General features: G+C 42.6%; 1 protein-coding gene and 1 long non-coding RNA gene across 4 annotated transcripts in view; one reads left to right on the plus strand and one right to left on the minus strand.

Moving 5' to 3' along the window:
* Positions 1 to 26,789, plus strand: part of LOC142664658 (uncharacterized) — a 102,451-nt gene that overhangs the window by 39,692 nt on the left and 35,970 nt on the right. The window lies entirely within an intron of this gene.
* The window catches only part of ASPG (asparaginase), a 46,588-nt gene continuing 36,713 nt past the window's right edge, over positions 16,915 to 26,789 (minus strand). For both annotated transcript variants that reach the window (XM_075843864.1, XM_075843865.1), the window contains exons 13-16: positions 23,557 to 23,643; positions 19,928 to 20,027; positions 19,663 to 19,719; positions 16,915 to 18,065 (exon numbers count right to left, since the gene is read on the minus strand). In XM_075843864.1, the coding sequence (XP_075699979.1) occupies positions 18,015 to 18,065; positions 19,663 to 19,719; positions 19,928 to 20,027; positions 23,557 to 23,643 (295 nt within the window). In that variant the 3' untranslated portion in view covers positions 16,915 to 18,014. The remainder of the gene's footprint in view (positions 18,066 to 19,662; positions 19,720 to 19,927; positions 20,028 to 23,556; positions 23,644 to 26,789) is intronic.

Here is a 26,789-nt window from a genome sequence, read left to right on the forward strand (position 1 = left end):
CCGTTCGTTGTTCCCACCCCCCCCCCCCCCCCCAACCACCGGGGGACACAACATTGAACAGTGCTGACATCTCGGCCTAGGTGCGTATCGATCTATCGGAGTGATAAACCAAGGTCGCTCACTTCAAGGATTCTGTCCCTCTCCGTTTGGGACAAGTGGCGATAACTGGCACATCGATTAACAGGAGGCCTCACATAATCCTCCCACGCCACTTGATCTGATTTTTGAGGTTTCATGTGGGAAGAGGCAACAAAGAACACCCCAAATGTCCTCCCATTGATTTCAATAGGAGTCAAAGGCATTTTTTTTCCTGAACCGTTTTTGTCCTCTTGTGGTAAAAAACAAAAACGACATGACCTTTTCTTGAGGCGTTTTCTGCTTCAAAAACCCCATTGAAATCAATGGGAGATGGGGGGGGGGACCGCTGTGAACAACCGCAGCTGTTTTTTGACGCGTTTTTTTTCCTTTGCATGTTAAAGAAAGAGGTAAAATAAACACTTAAAAAAACTGATTTTTCCATTCAGAATTTTCTGCCTGCAAAAAACTGTGTGAGCTGACCCTTCGGATATGTGCGCACACAAACTCAAAAACGTCTGAAAATATGGAGCTGTTTTCAAGGGAAAACAGCGCCTGATATTCAGACTTTTTTTAAGCAAACTCGCATTTTTCGCTGCGTTTTTGTAGATGCTTTTCTGCTTCCGCTTTTTCTGTAGTTTTTCGGGACGTTTATGGCCCGAAAAACGTCTGAAAACACTACGTGCGTTAGAGTATGTTCGCACGCAGTGACTAAAAACGTCTGAAAATACGGAGCTGTTTTCAGGTGAAAACGTCTCCTGATTTTCAGATGTTTTTGTAGCAAGTCGCGTTTTTCTCGGTGTATTTTACAGCCGTTTTTGGAGCTGTTTTTCAAAGGAGTCAATGAAAAACGCCTCCAAAAACGTCCCAAGAAGTGTCCTGCACTTCTTTTGACGAGCCGTCATTTTATGCGCCGTATTTTGACAGCGACGAGTGAAATTAAGGCTCGTGGGAACAGAACACCGTAAAACCCATTGAAAGCAATGGCAGATGTTTGTAGGCGTATTAGGGGCGTCTTTTTAGGTGTAATTCGAGGCATAAAACGCCTGAATTACTGCGTGTGAACATACCCTTAATGTAGAACTTGGAGTAGAGCGGTATAAAGCTCCCCAGTCTGCTGGCAAAAAGTGGTACTGCACTAGCTGTGCATATTTGTGATAAAGTATATGCTGACTAACCAACCACTAGTTTGTCTGTTGTGGCAATAACATTTGGAGTTATACATTTTCGGCGAAGTTCACACTTAGCCGAATTTCTGGGTAAAAGTTTTTTTTACATTTTTTAAATTAATCTGGATTTGCGGATTTTGTTGCGGATTACTTCTACCTTCCTGAATTCAATGAGGAAAATGCAACACATCCGTGAATTTTCCGCAGCAGAAATTTACATGCTATGGATTTAAAAATCATCACCGCAGGTAAATTTCTGCATGGAAAATTGCAGCAACATGTTGATTACATTTGTTCAAATTTTATCCACTTGGCTGCTGCTATATTGCGCTGCGGATTTTCCATCTGCCAGTCCGGATTGAAAATCTTCAGCAAGTCCACTACATGTGAACGTAGCCTAAAATTATATTGTTGTAATGTGTGATTTAATATAGAAAAGTCATTTAATTTCTAGGCTAAAGGGGTTGTATGAGATTACAAAACCATGGCTGTTTACCTGAAGAAACAGCGCCACTCTTGTTCATGGGCTGTGTCGGGTATTGCAACGTTCTCTTGAATGAGGCTGAGCTGCAATACCAAACACAACCTATGGTGGTGCTGTTTTTGGAAGAAAGCTGCAATGCTTTTCTAATCTCATTGAACCCTTGGAAGGGAAAATAAAAATATCTAAATTTCCAGCATGAAAAAAAGAGGGATTTTACTGGGAGCCCGTCATGGCCGCTAATACAAATCTATGACTATGATGGTGGGTGTGATGTCTTCATAATTCAGACCTTTTCATATTCTATTCATTGGGAGCCCACACTACTACACATTGATTATACTCGTGCGTTACAGAAAATAAAGGAATGATTAGAATTACGCATTAAGATTTCTAATTGATTTTAATTGTAGGATAATGCAATTAACAATTAGCAACATCATTTTCTAAACTGGTTTCCAGTAATGTGCGATAGTAAAGCAGATTTTCTTATGTTAATATCCTTTTCATTCATATACAGATGTAAGGAAGAAGAGTTTGTCATTTGGCGCAGCTCATCATCCTATTACATTGTGTCATCTGTGGTTCTGAACCTACTACATCATCTTAAAGTGCATTAGAACCGATCACAAAGTTTTATCACAAATTCAGCTCTGCTACATCTGTACTTTTATAGATCACAATATCCGATTTTTAAGGTGCTCAGGCCATGCTGTGACTTTTAGTTACACAATTGGCGCCTCTGCCACATAAGAAGACACCAGTATTATGAATAGCACATGGTAGGCTATTAAAGATTATGCATTGGGGACACAGAGGGTTTTTTTGGGGGGGGGGGGTTTCTTTCTTTTTTTTTTTTTTTTTAAGAAAGCTTGCAAATATATTGAGACTTACTCTATAGTGTGATCAATGTAGGAAAACAAATAAACCTACAGAGTCCATATCCAAAATCCTAATCCTTCCCTTAAACATCGTAAACTATACATATCATATATTAAAATAATTCATATATTTTGCATTGAAATTGCTATCTGCAAATAAAAGGTTATGCCCAACATACCTCCAGTATTAAAAGGATAAGGCCGCGTTCACATGGCATATTTCGGAGCGGAAAGCGCTCGTATTACGCTCCAAAATACACTTGAATGGGGCTGAGCTGCAATACTAGACAGAACCTAAAGAGTGGCGCTGTTTCCAGAAAAAAAAAAAGCAGACACTTCTCTCTAAGGGTATGTTCACACGTAGTCAACAAAAACGTCTGAAAATCCAGAGCTGTTTTCAAGGGAAAACAGACCCTGCTTTTCAGACGTTTTTTTACCAACTCGCATTTTTCGCGGCGTTTTCACGCCGTTTGCGCGGCGTTTTTTACGTCCGTTTTTGGAGCTGTTTTCATTGGAGTCTATGAGAAAACAGCTCCAAAAACGTCCAAAGAAGTGTCCTGCACTTCTTTGGACGAGGCTGTATTTTTACGCGTCGTTGTTTGACAGCTGTCAAACGACGATGCGTAAATAACAGGTCGTCTGCACAGTACGTCGGCAAACCCATTCAAATGAATGGGCAGAAGTTTGCCGACGTATTGTAGCCGTATTTTCAGACGTAAAACGAGGCAAAATACGCCTCGTATACGTCTGAAATTTGGCCGTGTGAACATACCCTAAGCTGATAAAACGCAGATGGAAGGTTCATTATCATGAGGAGCTCCGTTTCAATAGGTCCAGTACAGCAGTCCAGCTCAGACCCCAAGCAGAGTAGCCATGCTTTCACCGATTTTTAAACCGCCGTAATAGGGCCATATTTTAGTGTTGGTACAGCCACAACCCCCGGACCCATTTAAGGTCCTATTGAGCAAAAATTAGCTGATCATTGGGTTTTATGGTGATCTAAGTTCTGTTCAGTTGACCCTTAGGGGTCCAGATATTGTGGCCATAATACTATGCAACAGAGGTACAGATATAGTGTGATTCTTTTTACTATTTAATAGTCAGAATGCATTGAAACTGGCAAGGAAAAGGTTAACATGTACTCCCACTAGGGACGATTTTCTGGTCCTTCCCAGGGGGAAGCTGGTCATCCTGATGCTGGGGCCCTTCTTCTTCTCCATTGCGTCCACCGTGTGTAGAGAACGTCCACCTGGTCAAGTGGTCCTAAACATTTCACAATTTCGATAGAGAACTGTTGAACTGTTAAGAACCACTGAGCCAGGTAGACTGTCAGGCAGTAGCGCACGTTCCAGAGGGAGGGGGCGGCAATGTGGACGAGCAACATTCACACGCCAGACACACCTAAGACAGAAATGATCATGTTAGCAATAAACACTGAATTAATTACACAAGAGACAAGTCCCATCTGAACACCTTTAAACCCTCTCACCAGTCTCCGTAGACTTAATCCCTTTGTGAACAAGGCTAGATTCCAAGACTTGTAATAAACTGAGGTAGCAGAGCTGAATTTGTCGTCTAATACATTGGGTCATCACCATTTGCACATCATAAAACCACATTGCGATATATCGATGACCTGTGCCAAATTACAAACATCTATTTTGAGATCTGTGAAAGGTAGACTTTAGATGAACTGTAACTTCACACCTTGTTCTAGAGAAGACAAGGAAGTCACCAGAGTTTTGCAGTATCGAGGAAGTATCTATTAGGAAAATCCCCTGTAGTTGCTGCAATAAAGTCACCATATACTGCTGTAAACAGATGTAGTATATTCTGTCTAGTGCTGGGACAGGTGCAGCCATGTACACTATGGCCTATAATACATCATAACATAAAGGAAGGGATAGTAAAAGTTAAAAGCCGGTATACAAAACACAGGCATAAAACCTTTTATATACAGATCCACACACTTACATAGATGTAGCAGAGCGGAGTTTGCGATCTGTGATTGCAGATGGACCTACTTATCTGAACTCAGGGAGTTATCGCAATGCACAAACAATACAGCCCCAAATAGTTAAATAACACATTCAGCTCTACTTCATCTCTGTATTTGCAGATCATGTATACTGTGCATTAGACATTTTTCCAGAATCTATATTATCAGATAAATTGCAGGCCCAAGACATTGTGACAGAATGCACCCTAGATTTCTGTGTATCCCACATTGCGTACTAATCTATCCAGCACCTCTGCCTCTCATTAACAGAAAAAATAGTAGACGACGTACAGATGTAGCAGAGCTGATTTGGGGGGGTTGCATTTTTTGTGCATGGTAATAACCGAATTTAGAGTATGTACTAGGTTTACCTGCAGTTTAGTCTTCTGTAAAACAGAGAACACTACCTGATATCCCAATAATCTGTGCCAGTTGACAAACTCAGTTCTGCTACATTTCTTTGCGCATGTGTATGCAGCAATAAAAAATATGAAAAAATAGTATGCAAATTAATATTAATAAGGAGCAATTCTCCAGAACTTCCAGTTGGCGTTTCGTTCCTGTCCATCTAGCAGGTTCCTTCCTATTCTCTACCCTGGTGGTCAGATACTGTAATGTAGCAGAGCTGAGGGATTGCTCCAGCCTAAGCTTGTCAAGGTCATAAAGAGACAATCTCTGGCTGTTGAGCTTCCTCCTGACTCACCTGAGTGCCAAGCTTCTCCAGTGCACAATGAGATCTTCTGAGCTTCCCAACAACAAGGGCACTCCTTATATACGCAAGCATCAGCTACCAAGCCATACCTATACAATCACAGAGGAATGCCACCCTCGCCTGACATTACCAGTTTTTCCAGGCTATTTTTTTTTCAGGGTGTTTAACAACCATCTGAAGACTGAGCCAAACGTCAGCAGACATGGTCAAACCTGTTCCTAGCAGCTCATGTACTTTCTTCCCTTAGAAATAGAAATTGCTCAACAGGTTTTTTAGAAGAAGCTGGAGGAGGCAAGAAATGGGAGTGAGAAACTCCACCCAGGTGTAACCCTCTCCGCAGCTATTAACGCCACAGTAAAGGAGCTGTGATTTTTTTTTTTATTATTATTTAAGTCCATTAGATGATGGGTCCATGTGTTGCAGGCAGGGCTGGTTTATCAATGAATCACCTCATAATAGCATTAGGTGACACGGCTGTCCTGAGGAGACTTGCGGTGAACACCTAGAAAAGTTACACTGGAAATTATTCTGTAAATTCGCCTAGGGATGTTCAGATTATCTGCTGCTAGGGTTTTAAGCAGGTGCTAAAATCTGGAGCAGGTGCAGGGGTCCTGGACAGCCGCTGTGATCTGGAGCAGGTGGAGGGGTTTTGAGTAGGTGCTGAAATCTAAAATAGTTGGAGGGTCTTAAGCAGGTGCTGGATCTGGAGCAGAAATAGGTGGAGGGTCCTAAGCATGTGCTGAAATCTTGAGCAGGTGGGGGCTCTTGAGCAGGTGCGAAGGTCTGGAATAGATGGAGGGTTTTGAGCAGGAGTTGAGATCTGGAGCAGGTGGAGGGTATTGAGCAGGTGTGAAGGTCTGGAATAGGTGGAGGATCTTGAGCAGTTGCTGAGATCTTGAGCAGGGCCTAAAATCTCGAGCAGGTGGAGGGGTCCTGGACAGCCGCTGTGATCTGGAACAGGTGGAGGAGTTTTGAGTAGGTGCTGAAATCTAAAATAGGTGGAGGGTCTTAAGCAGGCGCTGGATCTGGAGCAGAAATAGGTGGAGGGTCCTAAGCATGTGCTGAAATCTTGAGCAGGGTGCGAAGGTCTGGAATAGATGGAGGGTTTTGAGCTGGAGTTGAGATCAGGAGCAGGTGGAGGATATTGAGCAGGTGTGAAGGTCTCGAATAGGTGGAGGATCTTGAGCAGTTGCTGAGTTCTTGAGCAGGGCCTAAAATCTGGAGCAGGTCTGGGGGTCTTGAGCAGGGCCTAGGATCTTGAGCAGGTGCTGAGATCTGGCAAATCATGTGCTTGTTTCTTTGATGGAAGTAACAAAGTATATGTTTTTGGGAGGGGGATTTCTAGGAATATTTGTCAATTTAAAGAAGAATTTTTTATTTTTTTTCATAAGACTCTAATATGTGACAGGCAAGTAGCTCCAATTGGACTCGACTAGCAGGTTTAATTGTCCAACAGGTGTCTTCTAGGGTGAAAGGTTATGATTCTAGGACTGTATACAGTATATACTTGTTGCTATTAATAATACTAACCGGTTGAATGTCTGTAGGGTGAAATCTGATGTGACATTGTCTGGTCAGTGTCTCAACTATAACTGAACAAGAGTGGGCAGCGTATGAGTGCAATGGGGTCTACACACAATGTCATGGACAATAACTCCTTAACGCCATGGGTCCTCTTCATAGAATACCTTCGATGATGTGGCTCTGCTTTACTAGTACTCTGTAATATATTATTACACTCGAGAGGCATCCAGGCCCCTTTTGAATCCTCTTTTAGTTCCAGGGTAACTGCTCTTACAGTAAAGAATCCCCCTTCTATGTTGTTCGTGTATAAACCTTCTCTCCTTTTAGACGTATGAGATGTCCCTTGTTAGGGTATGTGCACACACACTAATTACGTCCGTAATTGACGGACGTATTTCGGGCGCAAGTTCTGGACCGAACACAGTGCAGGGAGCTGGGCTCCTAGCATCATACTTATGTACGATGCTAGGAGTCCCTGCCTTGCTGCAGGACAACTGTCCAGTACTGTAATCATGTTTTCAGTACGAGACAGTTGTCTTGCAGCGAGGCAGGGACTCCTAGCATCGTACATAAGTATGATGCTAGGAGCCCGGCTCCCTGCACTGTGTTCGGTCCGGGACTTGCGCCCGAAATACGTCCGTCTATTACGGACGTAATTAGTGTGTGTGCACATACCCTTATAGTTACAGTCCTGGGTATAAGTAGATCATGAGAGATCTTTGCAAGGACCTTTTGAGATCGATAAGGTGCGTGCGTGCGTGTCGGTAATCAACCAGTTTTTTCTAAACTATATAATCCTAATTTTTATAATCGTTCTGGGTACTGTAGCGCATCTATTTCATTTATTACTTTAGTTGCCGCCTTTTTACCCACTCAACTTCTATTATGTCTTTCTTGTGCACTGGTGCCCAAAACTGTAAACAATATGCCATGTGCGGTCTGACTAGTGATTTATAAATTGGTAGAACTATGTTCTTGTCCTGTACATCTATGCCCTTTTTGATGCACCCAATGATCTGATTTGCTTTAGCAGCAGCTGCCTGACACTGGTTGTAACCGTTAAACTTACTGTTAAATAAAAATGCTAAGTCCTTTTCCCTATAGTTTTTATCCAGCATTTCTTATTTAGTTTGCAATGGTGAAATGTATTTTCCCTTCCCAAGTGCATAACCTTACATTTATCAATGTCATTTCCACTTCTCTTCCAAGCCTCAAACTTCTCCAGATCTACTTGTGATACAATATTTTCCTTGTGTTACATACTTTACACAGTTTATCAGCTGCAAAAAGTAAAATTTTACTGCGCAATCCTTCTACAATGTCATTATTAAATATATTAAACCGCATTGGGCCCAATTCTGATCCCTGTGGTACCCCACTAGTAACGGTCACCCAATCTGAGTATGTACCGTTAACCACAACCCTCTGTTTTCTATCACTGAGCCAGTTACCCACTTACATACATTTTTCCCCCGTCCCAGCATTCACGTTTCATGCACCAATCTTATATGCGGCACAGTATCACATGCTTTGGAAAAATCCAGATTTGACATCTGATGACTCCCCCGGGTCCAGTCTAGCGCTTACCTCCTCATAGCTGATCATATTAGTTTCATAGGATCGATCGTTCATAAACCCATGCTGATATGGAGTTATATTTTAGTATATTTATAGTTATTCTTTTTGAGGACAGCATCTCTTAGAAAACCTTCATAATTTTAACCACAATAGAGGTTGACCTATTTTCCAGCCTCCCTTTTTGACCCCTTTTTTGAATATTGACACAACATTTGCTATACGCCAGTCCTGTCCATATAGCATCATTACATATCAGAAATAATTCTCTGTACTTAATTCCCTCAGAACTCAAGGGTGTATGCAACCAGGACCCAGTGACTTGTCTTTTTTATTCTTTTTAAGGCGGCTCTGCACTTTTTCCTGGGTTAGACAGGTGACATCTAATAGAGAATTTACTTTTATTTCTCTGTATTTCACCTGACACAGTGGAGAAAAAAAAGTTTAATAAATTACCTTTTTCCTCATCAAGCTCCACAATTTCTCCCTCATTACTTTTTGCCAACATTTTGTATTCACTTTCGTCATTATTGATGTAAATGAAGAACATTTTAGGGCTAGTTTTATTTTTTTTGGCAATGTGTCTGCCTGTTTCCAGCTTTGCTGTTTCTATCTGTTATTCATTATCCAGTAATGGGACCAGAGTGAGTGTTTATATGGCAATACTTCATATAACTAAGAGTTAAGCAGCTGTCAGATGACAGCCACTCTGTTCTCAACTTCCAGCTTTCATCTCTGTATTAAGCCTGTAATACATATTCTGCCTGTAACTTTCAGACTTCCGTGGATTTGCTGAACTGGACTCCGCTTATCATACGGATTGTATGATGAAGTTTAGTTCAGGCGAACCCTGGGGGTTCGAGCGTTGTGGCCATAATACAAATCCAAAAATGTGCTCATATTAGGGCTGTGTGAAAGCTGCCGAAGAGGAAGGCGGAGAACCTTGAAGCTTCATATGATCAGCCTGTTGTATACCTCTGAATAATCTGTGATTTAGAAGACAGAAACGCTATGAAGGGGTTATCCATAATTAGAAAAACATGGCTGCTTTCTTCCAAAAACCAGTGCTACACCTGTCCATAGGTTGTGGGTGGTATTACAATGCTGGCCCACATAGACCCTGTATCTTGTCAGAACCTGGTCCCACCAATGGTTTATCTGAGGGCCCAGTCTGAGCTGGTTAACCACTGGATAATGGGTTTCGAATAAAGTATTGGCATTTTTTGGCGTTTGTGCTCCTGTTGTTCACATGAAACTTTTAAAGGGACTTCAGCTTGATCTCATACTCCCAAATAAATAGTGGGGGGAATATATTCGAGGTTATCCGGATTTTTTTATTTATTGATGGCCTATTCTTAGTTTGTCATCAATAGACCTATCAGCTGACTGAACACTTGACTGGGACCGGAACTACAATCACAGGCGCTCTGATTTGTACAGCGCTGAGCCTGTAAACAAGTTGCGGCGACTAATGCTGCGGCCCCATCAATCCGCTGATCGGCAGGAGTGCCGGGAGTCCGACACCCACCGATCTGATATTGATGACCTATCCTACAAAAAAATGTTCGGACAACCCCTTTAAAACTGGTGTTTTGAAACGCCAGTCTTAAACGAATAAACTTTGGCACACCCCTTTATAAATGTAGGTCATCTTAGGCTGCCCATGCGATAGAAATGCAAATGTAAACAGGTGCATCTATCTATTTATTTCATATGGACAAGTTCTTGGTCCCACTCCTTTACATTTACAGTGCAGTCCTCTTTAGCAATTGTTCTACGTGTCATATAAATCAATACGTTTTGAAGGGAAGTCTTTGCGATATAATTGGGATCAGACCAGGTCAGAGATGCATTAGAAGAATATTTGCGTGGTGCATAAAAGGTATTGAATAATTAGGATCCATTCTCGTTATTCTATTATATTTTGGAGCGTTGTTGTTGTAGCGGTCTAGATAAAATCTATATAAGAGTGACCTAGTGAAGATGGTCGCATATATAGTACCAAGGAACGAAAGTTACATCTAGGGATGAGCCAATTTCCAGAAATTTGTTCCGGGTCCAACTCTGTTGAACCGTCCGATGCAATTCCGTCCCAATAAATTGAAAGTCTGGAATCGAAAAAAACTTTTCTCTTTTGTGTTTTGCTTCCCCAGAAATAGTGCCACTCTAGTCCTCGGTTTGTGTCGGGCATTGCAGTCTTCTCTAGGAATAAGCTTCAATACAAGACACAGCCCATGAGCAGGAGTTAAGGCCCTTTTACCCGAGCCAATTATCGGGCAAATGAGCGTTTGCAGAATGCTCCTTCCCGATCATTGCCCTGCAGACTAAAATATTATCGTTGACAGCAGGGAGACAAGCTGCCGACATCATAGACATGCATAGGGACGAGCAATCTTAGTAACGATCGCTCATCCCCAAACATAGCTCCTTGTGGAAGGTGCAAACGAGCGCCGATCAACGAGCTGTCTCGTTGATTGGTGCTCGTTTACACGGCACACATCGGGCCGTGTAAGAGGACCCTTTAGACTGTTTCTGGGAGAAAAGCTGACCCTTCTTCCTAATCCCAGGCAACCCCTTTAATTCATACAACATATTAATAAAACATTTTTGGGAAAATATAAGGAAAGCATAGGTTGAGTGCCCTTGCTCCTTCCCCTGCACTCAGCGGAGTACTGATTAAGCCTTGAAGTCAGGGATGGACTGGCTGCTTTACAAATCTATTTAAAATATGTGGTTGTTAGGCAGTGTATACATAGCAACCAGTCTGAACTGAATCATTTGAGACCAAGCTTGGTTGGTACTATGCTGAAAAGGGGGAAAAGCAGATGGGCATCAGTTATCAGTCCACGGGCAGTATGGTGGATCAGTGGTTAGCGCAGATGTTTTGCAGTACCGGGATCCTCTGTTCAAAGCCAAACAAGAGTATCGACTTCATGGAGTTTGTACGTTCTCCCAGTGTTTGTGTGAGTTTCCTCTGGGTACTCCGGTTTCCATATACACCCCAGAAACTTATATAAGCAACAGAAACGTCATGCACTTTCGAAATGTAAATTTGGGTGGAGATTTCTCGAATTCTGCTATTTTACTTATGCGCTCCGAGTAATTGTGCTCTTAAGCTGCTCTTTATAGGAGGGGAGTATTTTTCTATTGACTGTATAACGTCCTGTTCACAGAGTTTTTCTACAGGCAAAAAAAATATCTGTTTGAGGCACATTTTGACCTGGCTGCACTTTGTTGCCGTGGTTTTTCACCCGTGGCTATTGAGAGCCACAGGCAAAAAATGCTGTGAAAAAACGCTTCCTCTACGTCACCATTAATTTCAATGGGAAGTCAGAGGCGGAACCGTGGCTAGCTCTAAAAGCCACCGTGGGACAAAAAAAAAAAACCGCCTCCACCTCCCATTGAAATCACTGGGAGGCGATTGCAGACATTTTATGGCGCTGATTCAAACGCAGTTTCCGCATTTAATTCAGTATAAAAAAACAAAACTGTGTGAACTTGGCCTAAAGCTACGACAGGCTCTATAGTCCTGCTGAATCACAACTTGTTGGACGTCCAATAATATGCAATTTTATTAGACGGAAAATGGTGGTAATAAGTTGTGTAGCTCATAGCAGGAACGTTCTTCAGGAGTCCTCCATAGCATCCCGATTTTTTTGGGAATTGACCTTGCTCAGGCCACATATCATTTTGGGAGATGTCGCCTATGAATGTAAAAATGTTTATGCATATGAAACACAGGATGCCTTAGTGGGTGTATCGCAAACACGCCCTGGGTTAATGCTCACACGCCTAGGTTACATGATGAAACAGTCGAAGCATTCAAAACCCTTAACCACCGAGGACATGTGGTTATCTCCATGTCTCCCCACCCAGAGAGGCCTCGTGTCATGTCAAAGGGAACTAAAACTCAAATGACTTGCTGTAAGTTTATCGTCAAGGATGTCTTGACTAAATCAAAAGCGCAGTCGACTACGCTATTGATTCAGTCAAAACAACGGAACCCGTTTACAATGGGAACCTTTCGCAAAGTTTCCGTCACCATTGAGATCAATGGTGATGCAAACGGAAGCTTGGGTATGTAGCGTGCGCCATCTTAAAAAAAAATGTAGTACGACTTTATTATCATTAGTCTTACAATGTCCCAATATGCAATTAAAGGGGTACTCAGGCTATTTGAAAAGGAACTTTGTAAACCAATAACATATTTTTGAATTAGAGACGGATGCTGAATGGGGGGACCCCTCTCTATTATCCAGAGAGCAGATCAGCTACCTCTCTCTCTGGAGGACCCAGCGCATCCTTACATTACATGGACGGCTCATTGGTTTCAACGGGAACAGTGTAATGCTTCATTTCCCCTGTGGTGGCACTGCAGGAGATGTGAACACTTGCTGCTGGGTTCCACCACATATTACAGCTGATCAGTGGGGGGTCCCAGCAGCGAGACCCTGTGATCAGTTTGTTATGGGACCATTCAAAAAAAAAAAAATACATTGTACAAAGCGGACAACCCCTTTAAAATTCTGGATCTCCCCTACACTAAAGTTGTAAGGATTTGTCTCCTAGGATTATGTAGTTCCATAATTGCATAAACACAACGTTTAATAATGGTTTACGTTTGTAGAAATTAAATCCCGCTTTGATTTCCTGCGCTTGTAGCGGCTCCTGTTCACACTCTCTCTTCCTAATCTCTTACATTGGAAACCCACAAACCCCAGATACATTTATAATAGTAATGAAGTAAATTTGCCGGCCGAATCCTATAGCTCCGTTATTTAAATGGCCATATGGAATCGTAATTATCCAGTGTTCATTAATTCAGCTGTAAAACCATTAAAATTTTGTTGCTAAATCACGTATTTAACATGGCTGTGTGCAGGAATTATTTACAGGTTTAAAGCCCGTCTGTAGGAAGACGCTGACAGAATCGCAGAATTGGATAAATTGCTACTTAATTCTACAAATAGCGCCACTCTTGTCCATGGGTTGTGCCTGGTATTGCAGCTCAGCCTTATTCACTTGAATGGGGCTGAGCTGCAATACTGCCCACATCGCATGGACAAGAGTGGCGCTATTTGTGGGAAGTCATTTTTTTTATCTTGCACAAAACCCTGTTAATTTGTGTTTGCCATAGGCAATGGGGACATTGAGAAGTCATTTGCCCCAAATTTCCTTATGTTGATTTTAAGAGGGTACAGGATTTATAGCCTTCATCTACGTTACATAGGTGATTTTTTTTTATAAAGGGGTCACAATATAACTATTCTGAGAATCCCGCCACCTTCTTTTGAACCTTTAAAGCAACTTTCCACCCTTGAATCTAATTTTTAGCATTGGGTTAAAAATTCTGCGCTGGTTAACTTCTTAATACATCTTAAGGGTAAGTCCGCACGTAGAGTATACTTACCCAGATCTCTCTGCTTCTGCGTCCAACCCGGCCTCCAGGAATGACGTTTCATCCCATGTGCCTGCTGCAGCCAATCACAGGCTGCAGCGGTCACATGGGATGAAACGTCATCCCAGGATGCCAGGCTTTAAAGGGACGCGTCACCATGGCTATCGATAATTAGACTTTTTTTTCTTACGGGCAGTTTTCCGCAGCGGACATTTTGGACAAAAAACTGCACCACATTTTGGTTTTGTTTTTTTTGTATGGAATTCCCTGCAGGCTCCAGGACGGATACGCGGTGTACCTTTTCTGCAGCGTATCCACCCTGTGTGAACATACCCTAATAGTGGCAGGAGCTCAATTAACCGCCCCCCCCCCCCCACCCTGCGCTCCAAATCCCATGCATAGACAGTTTAAACCTAATACGTAGTTTTCCTGCAGCTACCACTAGAGGGAGTGTACAAGCTTACTGCATACAGTTTATACATTGAACTCCATAATAACACAGTATGCAGTAAGCTCCATCTAGTGGCAGCTGTTGGAAGCAACAATATTCAGGGGCAGATTTACTAGGACTGGGATTTCAAATGCCAGTCTTACTCCAGTGGTGCATAGAGCTAAGATGTGGAATATTGATTAGGAGGTGCATGCCTAAGTTTGTTGTATCTAAAAAAAAAAAAAAACACACCAAAAGGTGTATAGGATTGGCACGAAGGAAGAGAGCCTGGTACTGTCAGGGATTGCTGGAAGTTGTAGTTTCACAGTAGGTGGATGGCTTATGCTTTTTTTTTTTTTTTTTGAGTCCTATTTTATAAAGAAAGCAAAAAAAAAAAATTACAACCTTTAATTAATGTCTTGCAAATGAAGATCAATTCATGATGAAACTGCCATTTAGGAGATGCTGAGGCTTTTAATTTACTATCCTGTAGTGAAATAAATCAGACTTCCATGACGGCAGCCATGACTGCTGTACAATTAATCAAATATATTGCCGTGCATTGTTCAGAAGCGACAGACGCAAATTCAGAAGTAAAAAAAAAAAAGTTGCGGCGCCCACTCGCTGCGGCCGTATTATCTGGTATCCGTTATGTAAATGTATATATTGTTACACCTTGCTTTATTTATTGGACCATAAATAGAGTGACAAGCAATATCCTGGACTCGGAGTCACACCAAGGCTGAGGGGAACCAGAATCACAGATAAGGGGAAGGATGAACAGGAAAAACTAATTGAACCCTGAGCTGCAGAAAACTAAAAGCGTTTGTCAGATGTGGATTCTTTCCGGGCCGCTGCGGTTGTTGGGGAAGGCTGCGCTTTGATCCCCCCCCCATTGAGACTCTTATCATGCGGAGCCGTAGTCTTATACATTATAATAAGGTACTTACTGCTTTTAATATATTTTGTATTGCGCTTCAATAAATCAAGTGTTCAGAAAGAGACCTTTACCGCATCCAGGCAGAGAATCAATGGGATGGGGAGGGCAAGAAGGCTCGTCAGTGTCTGCGACATCCAAGGAATCCATTGAGACAGGAGCACACACGTGCAGCCAAATCTCCATTCATCCTCTACCTGTTTGCGGCAGCCGCCTCACCAAGCGTGCCTTGGATATGCCATAAATGTCTTGGATGGAAATAAGACTTTTAAGAAGTTCTTTGAAATTAGAAAATGTCAGTATTGGTTTTTTTTCTAGATAGGGCGCTACTTCGGTCTACAGACTGTATGCAAGTGAATGAGCTGCAATACCAGACAAGGCCATGGACAGGAGTGGCGCAGTTTAAAGAAAAACGGGTCTTTCCTGTTTTTTCTAGAGTCGTTATCCTAGTAGGGCATATGGAGGACCTCCGGTTAGATCATTCAGTTACCCCTTTGTATAAAGTGAAAACTCCCTTTTTTGTGGAGTTTTTCTTTCTACTTTCATAAAAATGAAGCGGATTGGCTGCTGCAGCTAACACTATCTGCACACGGTTTTTATAACCCCCTCCCCCCCCCAAAGAAAAGAAAGACGACAGATATTTGGATCATGTTCAGGTGTTTTAGGGTAGACTGTGAAGTAATGTATTTTGTCCTATTTTTTAATTTGCAAGGGACGGACCGATGCCCGATTTAGTAGCCTGCATTTATAGAAAGTGATATTTTTTTTTTTTTAAATCAAACCAGTTTTTATTGATAGTACAACATACATTATAAATCCCATGTATATCTAGTCAATTCCAACAATCAATACATTTTCAGTTTTGTACAGAATATTCAGTTACATTTAACATAACTCCCCCTTCCCTGCAAAGAAAGTGATATTTTTATTTTATTTTTTCTATTCATACCGGCTGTACTGCTGACTGGCATGGCTTGTCAGCAGTGTGCCAAGCTATGAGCTAATTCATCTAAAGCAGACTGGTTGTTAGGGATGTTTCCTTGCAGGGTGTCAGACAGAACTTAAGGCCCTTTTACACGGGCCCTTTATCGGGCAAACGCTCGTTCATCGGCTGATTTGTATCATTGTGCAGCCAACGATATTTTTGCAGCATAATCTTGTGTAAACGGAGATGTGATGCTGCCATGATGGAAATGTATGTGGACGATTACTACGATCGCTCATCCCCATACATTACTGAGCATGAGGTCCGTGTGAAAGGAGCAAATTAGCGCCTTTCATTGATCAGCGCTAGTTTACACAGCCCATGTAAGAGGACCCTTACCCAGCAATAAGAAATTAGAGACCTTGACCTGAGAGCACATGAGACTTGGCTGTACTTAAGCCAAGTCTCAGAGCAATATTTATCAGATTTTTGCAAAAATAAATTCTGCTGCAAATCAATTGAGTAGCTAGAATTGAAGTGACCACTTAAAAGCTTTGTCCGATGTTACAAAAAAAAAATGTATATCCTTTCCCCCCAGAAACAGCGGCACTCTTGCTTATTGGCTGTGTTTGCTATTACAGCTCATTCCTATTTAAGTAAATGCTGCAATACCAGGTGCAGCCAACGCACAAGTGGGGCGCTGTTTCTTGGGGGGGGACGGACCTTGTTTTCTTATCTAGGACAACCCCTTTAGACCGTAATGATTCCACCTGCTCACAAGAGGAAACATTTTTAATGAAGACACACATTATTTGTTTTGATAAAACTTTATTGCTAATACTGATTGACAAGAATTTTAGCCAGTTTTTCCACTGACGTTCAAGAAACATTTGTGTATCCTAACAGAACAATACAGTTATTGTTGCATTTACAATGTGCTTAGTTAGGGACAGGTCTGTTGCTAGATTTCTGCTATTTTCAGAAGTCCATCTTGCGCTCCTCCCTGCCCTGAGACGAAAAAGCTCAAGTTTGTGAACATACCAACCATCGCAGCATAATTTACCTCAATTGTGCATAGCAATCCGACACACCCATCGTGTTCAGTTGCCACAGATTAAAACATACGTCATATCAAATGTAATACAAAAATAAAACAGACGATTTCACATTATCAAGTATATTGGTTTCCATTATGAGACCGCTTACAATACCGCACATGTACACACATTCAAAGAATTAACACAATACACAGCAACATAAATATAACACTAAAAACACACACGCACAACACTAGGAGAGGAAGACCATGGCTGGGCTATCGCCAAGCTGCTTTACCCCCTTCAGCACGGTGCCAATCCAGCACTAAGCTCAGCAGCTACTTGAGACAGACTAGTTGCTAGGGATGCATTGCCTAACTACGACGGGGTTGTCATGCATCTCCCTAGGAGCTATTCTGTGTCAAGAATACTTAGGTCTTCAGCTCAAGGCAGAATAGTCTCTGAGCTGGGAACAGTTGGCAGGAATTAAAGTCTCTGTCCGGGACTAGAAAACATGGTCGTCTTTGTTTCCAGTAACAGCACCACTACTATCCACGGGTTGTGTTTGGTATTGCAGATCAGTCTCATTCATTACAGTAAGAACTGCAATACCAGACACAGCCCATGGACAAGAGGGGTGCTGTATCAGAGAAACAGACACTGTTTTCTAAGCAGTCTCCATCTGATTTGAAATCGGAGAACAGATCCCAGTGGGGGGGGGGATTTGGAAAAATAACGGGGTCAGGATGCAAAATTGTGTTTAAAGCATGGGAGATATGTTGTGACCCCCACAGAATCAAAACGCTATAGGGTTTGTGCTTTGGAACAAATATACAATCTGTCATTAAAGTGTCTCAAATGTGGGATTTCTTCAGCTACTCAAGTAGTTTTCTTTATCGCTCGAGGTGCCATTGAGGAAAACCTGAAACAGTAAAAATTAATACTTTTAAAATTTGGAAAAGCTTGTTTGTCCACTTTCTTAAGAAGGTAAAGCATTGCACATTAATAACACCTGTAACAAAACTTATGTCCGTTGTTGAATTCCAGAACAGCCGGTGAACTGAATGTGTTGGTTTATTTGCGGTTTTCTCATTTTTTTTGTAAATTGGCACAGTTTAGTGGTGGCCATTGTGCTAGCCGTGGCAATTTGCGCTAAAACGGCAGGCTGTTCATGGACGAGCTGCAGCAATGGCCTAATATACCATTAAAGGGTAACTAAACTTTCAACAAACTTCTGACATGTCAGAAGTTTTGATCGGTGGGGGTGTGAAACCCCCACCTATAGCTTGCACGAAGCAGCAGAAGCGCTCGGTGAGTGCTGAGCTGTAGCGGTCTCAATAGAAAGTCTATGGGCCTGTACACTGCTACATCGGCTTTCCGAAAAAAAGCCGATCGAAGTAGCTCAGCGCTCACCCGATCGCTTCATTCTAGAGATCGGTGGGGGCCTGAGTGCTCAGACCCCTACCAATCAAAATTTCTGACATTTCACTAGGACATGTCAGAAGTTTGTTGAAGGTTTCGTTACACTTTCATAGGTTCCCACGTGGCATATTGTGAAATAGTTGCGGAATCTGAACCATTGATACAGCAAATACAAGTAAATCCGGGTTTGTAATTGGATGTCAGGACCCCCAAAAGCTGAGTTGATAAAATAAGAGTCCTTTGAATGGAGACATGCTCTTAGCATGGGCTTTCTGCTCTGGGTTGCCATGCAAGGTTACCCCCAGCCCCATCTATCGCTTCCATTTGCCCTACTATGAAGATATATCGGTGCAACTCTGCTTTGCTGGCGTTTGTGACTAGTTTTAGAAGTCTGCCGCCCCCTTCATTGTAGATTAAAGAAACCATAAGGCATTAGATGTATCAACACTGTGAGAAGAAAAATAAAACAACAAAGACACAGGGGTGGAGGCCGTAGATAAGCCCTCTGGATAGAGACTTGATTGTGATGAAGAATTAACATCTATGGGAGTAAAGATTAAGCTTTGGTGAGGACATGTCTGGACAGAGCAGGGGGTGAGGGAGTATAATGTGCAATAAATGATGCAGAAAACAGTTTCACCTTGTAAAATAATAAGAATAGAGCGATAACTTATCACAGGGCAGGGAGACTCCTATCAGAGGCCAATATCTACCATAGGAGGAGGTGTAAACCGACTTTCTCCAGCCCAGGACTCTGCCCACCATGGTAATCATACACGTCTATGAAAATGTTTCATGGACAGGACTGTAATATTTATATAAACTTCATAATCTTATGTCAGGACCTGATTATACAGCGATCCTCATTGGAGGTACTCGTGGCATGAAGCGGTTGCCACCATCCCTCAACTAGGAAACAAAATGCCATGAATAGAGCAGGTACAGGGTGTCGGACTACACAGCGTAACTCAGACTATAGTAGCCGAATACCGCAGCGGCCAAAATGCAGAAAATCCATTGACAGGTTTTCTAGATTGCAGCGACCTATGGAGCAAACGGGACACACAACACCACACAATCCACCACAGACGCCTCACCTGTCCCCTTCTTTGCTTAAAAAATTCCAAGACCTCTTCATTCCCCACAGCTTCTGCCTGTAAGTAAGAGCAGACATATCACACAGCCTGAACAGAACGTTGTCAAAATAGCAACCACTTCTACTCCACCAGTAGAATCTCTGCAGGCTATAATAACATTAGACCCTTACGAAGGCCGAAGTACTGGACTGCAGTCTAGTGGTGATGTAGATGAAGGCCTTCAGCAGATAACACCTAGCAGTAGAGATACTTTTGAGTGACTTACAACTTGATCTGGAGTCTGCCCATCATAACCAGTTTGGTCCATGTCGACTCCGGCCAGCATCCAGGCAGTTAATCCTTCAACATCTCCGATAGCAGCCAAGCTGTAAAATCAATAACGACCATTTATTCAAAATAAAAAAACTGTTACAAAATAACTTATGTCGATCTAAATGTGAACTGCCCGGTAAGCCCATCCACGTTTATGCCCCACAAAATAGTGCATGTGTGTCACTTACATCTTGTTTGCGGGAATGCCGCAGCTAAGGACACCTCGGAGGCATCATAAGGTTCAATGTTGGCACGCTGGGATTGTAAGATGCTTTGTAAATACTTGTCATATTTGCTAGAATATTCATTTTGTTCATTTCTAAAATTCCAATTAAGAACGGCAATAATCTCAGACCTGTGACTCTCCACCGGTTGCGAAACTACAACTCCCAACATGCCCTGGCAGACGTAATTTTGCCACAGGTTGGAAACGACTGCTTTATGTCCTATACCTCAAAGAATAGTTTTTTGTGGGGTGCACACCAATATTGGTACGACTGCATGCCATTTCTCTGAATAAGGTACGAGTACAATATCCAGATAACAGTGGGTAAAAGACTCCTCAGGCGTCATGCACATTACCGTAGTTTTGTGGCCGTATACTAACTGCAATTGCGGATAGTATAGAACACATGCTTCCCTATGGGCCAATGCACACGACCGTGGTTTCCACTGTCCAAGCATTGCCTGAACCACTAAAAAAAAAAATAGGACAATTGCGGTCCGGGCTCATTGAAATTAATGCACATCTTGTGTGTGCGCGGTCAGCGATTACGGACAACCTGCGGATGATACTCCACGGTGCGTCCGTGCCGTAATCACGGCAGAGTGCAGGAAGCCTCAGAGAAGAGAATAAATAAGAAAATAGCAGCAGACATTTCATTGGTTGCCATCAGGCCTGGAGTTCCAATGAGAACACTGAGCAGGAAGTGTCATGTGGCACTAAGGCCTCATGCCCACTTCAGCTATTTTCTTCAGGGTGCTACCCAGACATTAATTTCTATGGGGCTACGCACACTTCAGTTGTTTTCACGGTTCCGTTCGTCCGTTCCATCAAAATTAGTGCATGTCCTACTTTTGTCCGTCGTTCATAGAACGCTCGTTGCCGATAATTGCCCTGTGTAAACAGGGGAACGATCAGCAGACGAACGAGCAAACACTCGATCATCTGCTGGCAGTATAGTTTAAAAAAAGTAAAATATCATTGTCGGCAGCACATCTTGGTGTGTAAACTGGGAGACGTGCTGCCGACATGATGATAATGGTTGTGGACGAGCAATTGGAGTAACGACCACTCGTCTCCATCCATAGCTCCGCGTGACAGGAGCAAACGAGCGGCGATCAACGATGTCTCGTTGATCGGCTCTCGTTGATCGGCGCTCGCTGCACCGGCCGAATATCATCAGGTGTAAGAGGCCCTTTATTTTATACCTAAAAAAAAATCCTTATTAATTAGCATTCCCCTCCTTATTTAATGTTCTAGTCCAGGGGTCAGCAACCTTCGGCACTCCAGCTGTTGTGAAACTACAACTCCCAGCATGCACTAACAGCCAAAGGCTTTATTACTTCAGACATAGGCTGTCGGGGTATGCTGGGAATTGTAGTTTTACAACAGCTGGAGTGCTGAAGGTTGCTGACCCCGGTGCTAGTCAGTCATTTATTATTAGATTTACTTCTGAAATTTGGATTATTGTTGGTCACCCAGCTTTCCCAGAAGTGCATAACTCCCTAGTTATGCAGGAGTGTTGAAGCGGAGATGAAGTGCTGCATAAAGAGAGAGACCTGCCAACCCCTGTGGGAACTGTAATGGAGTCCATATTGGTGGTCACCCAGCTTTCCTAGTAATGAAGAAACAGCTATCTCGATCTCGAAAGCATTGATTCTAGGGGAGAATATAGTGTCTTATGGAGGAACCATATGTCCATACACAGTGGAGACTAGGTAGGGCCGCTATACAGGCCTTGTGCACACTGCTTTGTCATATGCCCGAGACGCCGATCTATAGTAACAGAAGTTATGCAGATTTGGGTCATTAAATTGCTTTTGGTTGCGCATGGAGCCCGAGGTACAGTCCTACATGGCGGCGGCTGAAACCATTTCTACATGCAGTGGTGGAATGGCCACATAATTTTGCTGGTAATCACTGTCATTGGTCTCCGCAAGTGAGGGTGGTTTTGGCCGCCTTACAGATGCCGCTACGTGGGACCATACCCCGATAGTGAACTATAGTCTACACTTTGTCTATGCAGAGGGTGTAACAGGCCTACAATTCTCCTAGTTAAGGTCTATTCGGTCATTACAAATATCACATCGAAGCTTTAATTTAATGTAACATAGGAATGATAAAGGGCCTGCACGCTGTGGACAATATTTAACATGTAGATGACACGCAGGCCTCGATACCTGGCTGTACTGAGTACTACACATACCACTCTCTCACTACGGTGAATAAATTCTTTGCCAGGACATCAGACTGAGTAAACCAGTTACACCGGATGAGCAGAACATGAAGGCGGGATAAGAGTGTGTAAAGGAATGCCATTTGTGAGCCTCTCCCCACATACAGTGCAGGGAATGCAGCAGAAAGAAAGACGACCACATTACAGGGTCCGAGCAGACGACTATTCTGATCAGCCCTTCCTGAAGTGACCCGGCCTGGAATACACCATAAACAATCCAGGGCACAGATTGCAATTAAAAGATCTATTTATTGTTCGGTGCCTGAAAAGCGGCCGTCTGTCAACCTCCGAAATATCTAAGGCGTCTTTATGGAAGTATAGAAATGAATTGGGACAGTGCAGGGGTCTGGCTGTGAAGTGTGACCTTCCTTTTAAACAATCTTTCTTCTTATTTTTTTTATGGTTTCAATACATTAATTATATTCCAGGTTACAAAAATGTTGAACTGTTTTTTGCGTCTATGGCTCTTATGTAGACCTAGGATTCTCCATGGTAACAGACTACATACAACCAGTGTAGTCTGATCCTGCAGTCATATTGCCATCCATCTTTCCTCTACTTCTTGTTAACCTACCAAACATATGTTAGTGGAGCCTTTCTGGCAATAATACGGGAGAGGCGCATTCATTTACATATAGGATGGCTGCTCAAATCAAATTTTGGAAAGCTGATTTCTTTTTTAGGTAACTAATAACCAGAGGGTGTCGATGAATTAGTAACAGATTCAGACTGGTACAACAGAGGATCCTCCGGTGAACCCATTTTTGGGGTTATTCGGCAAATAACCTATTAGCCCTTATTTATATGTAATGCCCTTAAGGCCAGGATCACACACAGTTTTGATGCAGTTTTTAGCTTAGTTTTTTTTTCCCCCAAGCAGTTACAACACAGGGACCTAAATTAAAGCGGTATTGAAGGGAAAGGGGTTGTGTTCCCGTTCCATGCACCACAAATGGCCAGGCGCGCCGCTGTGTAGGGTAAAAAAAAAAAAAAAACTGTAAAGAAGCCCCATCATTCTGAGCATTGGTGGGGATCAGCGAGCCAGTCAGGAACTGATCGATATACCATCATTTCTTATAATGTGAAATCCAATTTTAAAATTTTTTTTTTTATTTTTTTTTACCTGCAAAGTTCAGTGCCGCTGTGCTCCAGCTCTTCCCAGGAAAGGTGAGCGCCTGTCTGACGTAACAGATTGATAACTTCTATTTGTCTAAAATAAAGAAAAAATAAATCCCCATTACTCTGCGGCTCATAATCTTTACAACGTGAAGCTCTTATTAACAGAAGGCTCATTGTGTCATTGCAGGGAATATCATCCTTCAGGTGTTTAGCAATAAGATTTACAACTGAAGCGCAAACTTAGATATTTATTAATTTAGGACACGGCGAGACGTCTAGAAATCCATTGTCCATCTAAATAAAATAATCCAGCAAATTAAGTATTGTGTTCATTTCCTCTTTAGAATTCTATGGGGTGTTGGTGGTGTCTTTGTTTTGCCCCTTATCTTATGCAGTTATCTAAAGTATCTGCACTTTCAATATGTCATAGAGACATATCAGAAGTATTGATGGGTGGGAGTTCGGGTGCTGAGACCCCCACCATTGCTGAAGCAAAGATGCAGAGGTGCTTAGCTGAACGCTTTGCACTTTCGTCTGTGATCCGCGCTCTCTGTCAGAATGAAAACGGCTTACGTAGAACCTCTGAGAGCCGTCTTCAAGCTTTCGGGGAGCGCTGTTCACAGCCAAAAGGAGCAAAGCGTTCAGCTGAGCACGTCTGCATCTTCGTTTCAGCAATGGTGGGGGTCTTCACACCCAGACCGCCAATGATCCAAACTTTTGATATGTCTCTGACATATCAAAAGTTTGATGAAAGCGCAGATACTCCTTAAATAGGAATTCCCAAATGAAATTTCCCATTTAGCAGTAGTAACAACAATCAGTGGTGTCAAAGCCCCGAATGGTCCGAGATCACAATGGGGTCTTCTGCCATGCATGTGTGACATATCAGAAGATCATTTCTGCCTATATTTTCTCTTTAATTGACATACATTGTCCCTTTTTTGGCCAATGCGATCTTGGCAGGAATCTAGATATCTATGGGAAGATGCCGACTGGCTGTGACTACTAGAAGCGTTTGGTAACATTTACTTGTAATTAAGCAATTCCTTTTTTTTTTTTCAGACAAAGGAAAGACCCCAGTGGTCATTTACGGTTTGGTCCGCAGACACCTAGGCTGGATTCACACATTTAGATGCAATTTCTTGGGCCACAGTCAGGACCGGATTCAAAAGGGAGGAAATACTGGAATATTTGACCGAATCCTAAAAATACTTTAACAAAGCCTTAAATGGTTAGAACCCCTTCACATACCTGACGTTATTATAATAATAAAAAAACCTAACTATGAAATAGCTGAATAATATAGTATTTATCGGTTTCTTAGAAAACTGGATGACAATCCACAGGGCCCGTTATGCATCCAGCTTCCCGGAAGAGTAAAACCTGCTTAGATCTACAACAATATTGGGGCAGAGGATGTATCGCTGTATAACCAAGTCGCTTTGTCATTAAAGGGATTGTCCAAAATGACAAAAAAAAAAGTTTACTTGTCTGGTATTAAAATTAATTCTTCATTTCCATTCAAGTAAATGAGGACACCACAAGATGCAGCCCGTGTATAAGACGGACGCTGCTTTTGCGTAATTTTCGGTCTGCTCTCCTGACATGTCTATTTTAGTAAATACTTGTATTCCCCATTAAACAACAATGCTGGGGCATCTTCTCTGAAAACTTTGCATTGTGCTGTTCCTCTATTATGCCTCCTGTCAATTTATTCATACATGTCCAACTTTCCTTAGTCAATAATGTGTCCCTACGCAGTCTGAAACTGTACAACCAGTGTTGCCAGATTCAGACTATGCAAAGACACACTCTAAATTGACAGCCGGTGGTTACCATTATCCTTGTGATTGTTCATACATTTCCAGGAGGAATAACAAAACTCTGCATTGTACTTTTCCTCTAAGAAAATGTATTGGGCGAATTGATTTTTCCAGCTTTGAGGTTTGTTTTTTGATTCTGTCAATCTATTGAATGCCGAATATACAAATTGGTGAATCAGGCAAAATATATCCCTCAAGGCATCTTAACCGGAAGGAAAAAAAACTTGTATTTACTCATTTGATTTTTATGGTGGAGATGTTCCTGAATATCCAATACATGATGGTGTTCATAGGTCTCCACATACAAACTCGTCATTTTAGAAACACCTGTACTTTAAAGAAATTGAGGGTACTCTGTGGGAAGAAAATCCTGGGAGGATGAAAAACAACTAGTGCCGGTATTAAATAATTCCAAACCAACAAGCCCATGCAGGCGTTCCCGAGGCTGCGATCTTGTCTTAACACCTCATCTTGGAATACGTAATGACAGCAGCGTTGTATGGTAGCCTGCCTCAGAACAGGAGTGGTACTGATAACCTTCATGTAGAAATCTTCCAGAAGTCCCCGAGGCGCTGGCTGGGTGGGGCACCAGAGGCCTACTTTCTCACACAAGTAAAATTTCAACTCTTGTACAGAAGATCACGCTTTTTTTTTTTTTAAGGCCTCATGCACACGACCGTAGCCGTGTGCACGGCCGTGATTTTCGGGTCGGCCGGCTGCGGACTGTCAGCGGACTGTCAGCCGCAGGCCGCCCGCACATGCACATGGCCGCGGCCATTGTTTTCAATGAGCCCGGACCGCAGAACCGGGCCGTAATAAGACATGCCCGTTCTTTCTGCGGTCCGGGCTCCCGGGCCGTGCACGGACCGCAAAAACTACGGTCGGGTGCACAGCCCCATAGAAAAGAATGGGGCCGCAATTCTCCCGTGGATTTTCGGGGGAATTGCAGCCGCAAAAACACGGTCGTGTGCATGAGGCCTAAGGGTTCCCTAAAAATAAGCTGATCAGAAAGAGTCCTTCTGCAGTGACCCCAGAAATTGTTCAGTTTCAATGCAGCGTCGCCACAGGTGAAATGAAGCATTACATGTTTCCCATTGATATCAAAAGGATGTCCATGTAAATATATAATGTATTATAGGTTGTCTGACTAAGAAAACCCATTTTGAAATACCTTCGAGAATTCTCGGTTAACAATGGGGGAGAGTTTCCCTGTTCAGGACCCTCGTCTAGTAGCCAGAAAAGAACTACAAAGAGGGTCTCTCACTCTGGAGGACTCAGCCCATCCAAGCATTATCCGGACAGAACTGTGTTATGTTGAAAGGGTTATTCCCATCACACAAAGTGATAACACATGAACAGGAAATCGCTTTGTGATCAGTAGGGGTCCAACTGCTGGAACCAACACCGATCCCGA

Source organism: Rhinoderma darwinii, chromosome 12 (assembly GCF_050947455.1).
Source record: "Rhinoderma darwinii isolate aRhiDar2 chromosome 12, aRhiDar2.hap1, whole genome shotgun sequence".
NCBI classification, from domain to species: Eukaryota; Metazoa; Chordata; class Amphibia; order Anura; family Rhinodermatidae; genus Rhinoderma; species Rhinoderma darwinii.